Here is a 6,525-nt window from a genome sequence, read left to right as displayed (position 1 = left end):
TTTTCAGCATTTAAATTTTTCTTGGCTTTGAAATTATGGCACGAGTTTACCTTGTTCTGTAAAGCTTGCCCCAAGGGCTTGAGTGTTTAAGGAAATTTGACCTCCTGCTGTGTTGTCAGCTAAATATGTCAAAGGTGATCTTTGGCTAGGACTTGGCTCTACAGGTAATGAACAGATGTCATTGTTTATTGTTACAATTCCTGGCATTTCAGCCACTACCAAGTGAAGAACAACAGACCAAAAGATTAAGATCAAATTACAACACAGGTGGCCCAAGCTCAGTCACAGGCTCTTTCACTGTGAATAAAGTGGTTTAGTTGGACTTGCTTTTGAGCTCCGTAAATGTAAAGTTGTCTAAAATAATCAAAGAAATACAGTCTTACCTTCATAGAGAATAGTCTGTGTTGTTCTCCTCGCTATTTGAGGCCGTTTTGATGTGTTTTAGCTTGACGCCCTAAATTACTGTGCATAAAATACGGGAAGGCTAGGGTTCCAACTCTTCACACACACTAAGGTACCCCGGGTAAGAGGATATTTGTAAAAATCCATTGAAAACAGTGAAGATGGACAGTATCGACGATCTAGTCAAGTCGATGAGTTTACCCGGGGTACCTTAGTATGTGTGAAGACTAGGGTCCAGGTTGACCGCGCATTAACGGTCTCTCAGCTGCACAAGAGGTTCCTTCTACGCATTAGAAGAATTCCGAACGGCCGTTAATTTGAGATTCTCGCTGGATTGGTTGCTCGACAAACCGAAGTTTTTGGGATTTTTTTCGGTGAACTTAAAGGGAAACTATTTGGCTTTCGTGCTGCCGAGTTTTAATTCGAGGGAAAGTATTTAAGTGTTGTTTTCGAGCGATTTTGGCGAGCATGTGTCAACAGAAGTTTCCGACCTTCCCGTATTTTATGCACGGTAATTTAGGGCGTCAAGCTAAAACACATCAAAACGGCCTCTAATGGCGAGGAGAACAACACAAACTACTCTCTATGAGGTAAGACTTTATTTCTTTGATTATTTCACACAACTTTACATTTACGGAGCTCAAAAGCAAGTCCAACTAAACCATTGTACAAACTCTTTAATTATTCACTGGGAAAGACCCTGTGACAGAGCTTGGGCTACCTGTGCTGGCACCAAATTGTGTGGTTCTAGAAAATATCCATACCCCCCCACGGAAGATTATTGGAAATTCTCAGGGGGAGGAGGGTTCAAGGGCGGTAATTTCCGAGGTGTAGGGGGTTCGTGGGAAACTACTTTTCCAAAGGGTGACGAACCACGTACAAAACATTGAAAGCAACATACGATCGATCTGAAGCGCAACAACATATTCACGTACGTTGTTTTGAAACAAAAGTCAGTACTCCTGGCCATTGAGATAAAGTTAACATTATAAGCTTTAATGTTTCTGTTTTTCTTCGAGTAAGCTAGCGCTACAACCTCCCAAAGCTAGGAACGGAGTCAGATATTGCCATTATTCACGGTTGTCGGAGTACTTTCGTTCCCATTTCTTGCTCGATCTTCAGAAGGTCCGGCTACCTAGCTACTGTAGTAAATCGTGAGGCAAGTAATTCATGGCAGTCTCCATATAGACTCCATGTTACCCAGTCTCCATATAGACTCCCTGTGACCCATTCTCCCTGTGTACCCTGTGTACCCTGTGTACCCTGTGTACCCTGTGTACCCATGTGTACCCTGTGTACCCTGTGTACCCTGTGTACCCTGTGTACCCTGTGTACCCTGTGTACCCGTGTGTACCCTGTGTACCCTGTGTACCCTGTGTACCCGTGTGTACCCTGTGTACCCGTGTGTACCCTGTGTACCCTGTGTACCCTGTGTACCCTGTGTACCCGTGTGTACCCTGTGTACCCTGTGTACCCGTGTGTACCCTTTGTACCCGTGTGTACCCTGTGTACCCGTGTGTACCCTGTGTACCCGTGTGTACCCTGTGTACCCTGTGTACCCTGTGTACCCTGTGTACCCGTGTGTACCCGTGTGTACCCCGTGTAAAGCCGTAAAGGTATCTTTTAGGGTTGCACGCGATGAAAGTATCTTAAAAATTCTTTTTTTCAGGAGCCTATTACTCAAGAGCCAATTGCTCCAGGCTTTATTTACTCGATTCATGTTATTAAATATTGAAATGGTCTCCTTTAGGGGTCCAAAAACGCTTGGGCCACGCATACATTCGTCTCCTTTAGGAGTTTATTTCAAAATTGCAGACGAGCATCCCAGTCCATTTTATATGGGATTTCCCCCCCCCGGGCTGATAAAATCATAATAAGTTATTCATAATTCATTTGTGAACATACAAAACGAGATTGTGCACGGCCAGAGAGCTTCCATTCATTCCAACTGATGTTTGCCAGGTTTCCTGTATACACGGTATACAGGGTATACTTAGGTATACATGAATATACAGGGTGTACAGGATACACAAGGTAGACAGGGTATACGAGGTATACAAAGGTATACGAGGTATACAAGGGTATACATGATATGCATGGGTCCACAGAGTACACAGGGTACACAGGGTACACATGGATACACAGGGTACACATGGGTACACAGGGTACGCAGGGTACACATGGGTACACAGGGTACACAAGGGTACACAGGGTACACAGGGTACACAGAGTACACAGGGCACACATGGGTACACAGGGTACACACGGGTACACAGGGGTACACAGGGTACACAGGGTGCACATAGGTACACAGGGTACACATGGGTACACAGGGTACACATGGGTACATAGGGTACACAGGGTACAGAGGGTACACATGGGTACACAGGGTACACATGGGTACACAGGGTACACATGGGTACACAGGTTACACAGGGGTACACACGGGTACACAGGGTACACATGGGTACACACGGGTACACAGGGGTATGCAGGGTACACATGGGTACACACGGGTACACAGGGTACACACGGGTACACAGGGTACAGAGGGAGAATGGGTAACAGGGAGTCTATATGGAGACTGGGTAACAGGGAGTCTATATGGAGACTGCCATGAATTACTTGCCAATCGTGACGATGTTCACGAAACCCAGTTAGCATGTGTGTGCTAGTAAAGTTTTCGGTCTTTAGATAAGAATCAATCTGAAGAAAGTGATAAAATGTGTAGACAAAGGAACCTTGTAAGTTTCTGTTTTATTTACTTTCGTTTGCAAAGTTGTTTAAGGGAGTGAAACGTTCTCATCCGAGTTATCACGAAAACGTACGTGGAACAGTCGACGTTTTATATCAGTTTAAATTTTGCAACCCAGATGTTTAAGCTTATAATCTTACATAAAAACAACGCCGATATGATTTGCCAAAATGATGGTGAACAAGCTAAAAGTATAAGCTTAACAAAGCGTTATATTTTTATTAAAGTTAACCTTTATGTTTTCAGTGTTGTAATAAAATTCTACCGCATTTACGTAACCAACGTAACTTAGTATTCACTTCCTCTTTTTGTAAGTAGAAAAACCACTGAATTTCCAAGGGTGGTTTAAAGAAGTCCCCCATTAAAATTCTGGAAATTCCTGGGGGGTTGGGGGTGTCATCAAAGACCCCCTGGAATGGAAAATCCTGGGGGGTGGGGGGTGCAAATCAAAAAGTCTTCCATGGGGGGTAGGGATATTTTCTGGAACCACACATTACAATATTATGACAGACATACCAGTTGCAGTAAGATCACCTTGAAATCCAGTTGTTGGAAAAGCAAAGACTGGTCCACCATTAATAATATTCCCTGGCTGAAGAGTTACCTATTTTTAAATAAATTCAAAAAGTAATTTGTATGTTACCAAAAGTAAAATTCAAATATATGAAAAAATCAATAATTAGGGCAAGCACCTTTTATCATCATGCAGTCTCTCAACCCTCTAACTCCCAGAAGTGATTAACAAGTAATGAGAATGTATAATGAAAGATAAGTTCAACTTTAAACAAAACCTCGTGCTGAACAACATGGCAGCCTAACAAAAACGAGTCCGCTGACATGTGCAGACTAACAACTCCACTGGCATGTGCGCGGGCACTAAACTACACAGGGAGCCCAATAAACAACAATAATTCAAGTGCTAGTTAAATTGTACTGTCACATTGTCACTAAGAGAATACTCCAACTTATCAGATAGAAGTTTTGTTTTGATCTAATACAACACCAAATTCTCACAACTAAGTAATACAGGGAAATGTATAGCAGCTAGAGTGAAGAATTAACAATCAGAGATCTAATGGGAGTTAAAGGGTAACATGTACCATACACTACCAGCATCAGATTAAAATATGACAATGGCATTGTAAAACAATCTTTAATTCTTTAACAGTGTGGATTCAATATAAATAATTGCCATTCCTTATAAAACTATCTACACTCAGTAGATAATCAACATAAAATTACCTTTTTAGAACCAAGAAAAATTGACCATAGATTGGTGGGAAAGTTTGCACCATTTAAACTCAGTAAAACTTCATTGTGAACATAAGTTAAGAGAAATTATTTTTATTACTAGGAATCCCAGCTAGCCAAATGCAGCTTGCAAGCAAGCAAGCAATTTAAAAGCATACACATGTAACATATATTTTAATATATAATAATCAAAGCAGAATTTCAACCCAGCTTAAGGGATTATAATAATACATGAGCTGAAATCAAAGCATCCTAACATGCAGTTAGCTATTCAGCCCGTTATCCATACACATAGACAATTCTCATCAACTACAATGATCATTTTTAATTGTACCTCTGGGACTACTTCAGGTTTGTAAGATTGTTCCTGATCTTCTCTTCTTTGTTGGGTGGCTGAATGTAAACTGGTGCCCGCACATCTACTTGCTATGCTACTACCAGCACTCTGAGATGTTCCTAGAAGCAAACTACTTTTGTTTTGCAAAACATACTGATCTAATCCTGTCTGAGTCTGTTGTCTAAGTTCTGGTAGATTTCTAACTGGAATTCTGTTGCCAAGCTGTGATGAATCAAAGATATCTTTTCCAACAGCTGAGGTTTGCCAATTAACTAGGTGAGGAGAAGATAGCATAGAAACTGGAGTGGGGGTTGATGGTAAAGTGCCCCCTGAAGCTTGTGTCTGTTGGCCTGGAACAAAAGTGCTGCTTGTTCTGGTATGTGTGACTGGAGTGGAATTTTACGGAAAGCCCGTTGCTCTAGAAGACTGGTCTACATAAAACTTTTGTAAGCTGATATGATTTTGCATCATTGTCGTTGTTGATGTTGCGGGATGTCCCTGTGGTTCAATTTGTGCCATATTTACAGGATAAAACAAAATGGGAGTTCTTGTATTGAAAAATGGTGGTTCAACAGAAGCTTCTTTGGCTCTCTTAGCTGCAGGGTCACTTTCATCATTCTTCCTTTTTCCTGACGTTTTATCTGGAAGCCAAGTACATAGAGACTACTTAAAAAAGTTTTATGTGCAATGTACATTACAGGTCTCTGTTCTCAGAAATTTTATGGGATTAACTGTATTGCAATTTTCTTGCGCATTATTGTGTATGACCATAGTTTATTCATCATAAATAAATATATAAATTATATATTTAGTATAATTTCGGAGCTGAGCAAAGATCAGTTTCCAGCAATCTCATTGGTCGAGCGGTTCCTTATATGACGATATTTAAACCGCTCCACATGGTTTATATAAAATGTTAAAATAAAATGTTAATAAGTGTTACTAAAATTTTATGATTTTAGAAATTTCTCTGTTGTTCAGCTCTGAAATTATACCAAAACAATGAATAATTTTCGCCTCAGGTTCGGTGAATATTGTCGAATAATCCCCTTGACTTTGTCTCGGGGATTATTCGATGATATTCACCTCGCCTTTGGCGAATAATTGTTAAATATATATATATATATATATATATATATATATAACTGCAGACAGTACTGTATATATATATATATATATATATATATATATATAATTATAACAAACTGGTTCAAGACTTCAGAGGTAGTTCATCGTTTTATTACAATGCTTCTCTGTGACTCTGAGTTTCACGCCTAAGCGCGAAAGAAAGACAGAAAGTTCTGTCTGATGAGCGCTTAGGCGCGAAACTCAGAAGGATCCAAAAGGATTTGCAGTCCAAACCTCGATAAACAATAGGAGAAGTGATGTGGTACACGAGGAAGGACAACTTCAGGCGAAGGAAGATATATTATTTTACTCAATTAAAAAAAATCTAAAAAGTTTAATAAAAACGTTTCGGTCTGAGACCTTCATCAGTTATTAAACTTTTTAGATTTTAATATTGAGTATGTCTTCCTTTGCTCAAAGTTGTCAGTCCTTGTGTGCCACATTACTTCTCCTGTATGTATATATATAGATATACATATATCATGTAGCTTTTTTAAGTTGGAAAAATTGACAAGCATAGCAATCATAAGCTCAAAGAATCATTGTTTGGTTTAAAGCCTCTTCCAGGGTAGAATTACTAAAAAAATCTTAATTGAAATAGACTAGATAGGCTAACTAATTTATTTCATGCTTATAATTTAGGTTTTGATAG

General features: G+C 39.8%; 1 protein-coding gene and 1 pseudogene across 3 annotated transcripts in view; both read right to left on the bottom strand.

Annotated features, from left to right (window-relative positions):
• Nucleotides 1–6,525, bottom strand: part of LOC148729783 (uncharacterized) — a 142,417-nt pseudogene that overhangs the window by 65,435 nt on the left and 70,457 nt on the right.
• Nucleotides 1–6,525, bottom strand: part of LOC111343536 (retrovirus-related Pol polyprotein from transposon opus) — a 34,471-nt gene that overhangs the window by 20,739 nt on the left and 7,207 nt on the right. For 2 of the 3 annotated variants that reach the window (XM_088762179.1, XM_088762180.1), the window contains exons 1-3: nucleotides 4,743–5,173; nucleotides 3,674–3,761; nucleotides 51–158 (exon numbers count right to left, since the gene is read on the bottom strand). In XM_088762179.1, the coding sequence (XP_088618305.1) occupies nucleotides 51–158; nucleotides 3,674–3,761; nucleotides 4,743–5,039 (493 nt within the window). In that variant the 5' untranslated portion in view covers nucleotides 5,040–5,173. Of the gene's footprint in view, nucleotides 1–50; nucleotides 159–3,673; nucleotides 3,762–4,742; nucleotides 5,174–6,525 lie in introns of those variants that run through there. The other variant, XM_088762178.1, reaches the window with a different exon arrangement.

The sequence above is a fragment of the Stylophora pistillata genome, chromosome 5 (assembly GCF_964205215.1).
Source record: "Stylophora pistillata chromosome 5, jaStyPist1.2, whole genome shotgun sequence".
Classification (NCBI taxonomy): domain Eukaryota; kingdom Metazoa; phylum Cnidaria; class Anthozoa; order Scleractinia; family Pocilloporidae; genus Stylophora; species Stylophora pistillata.
This window is presented reverse-complemented; position numbering and strand designations above follow the sequence as displayed.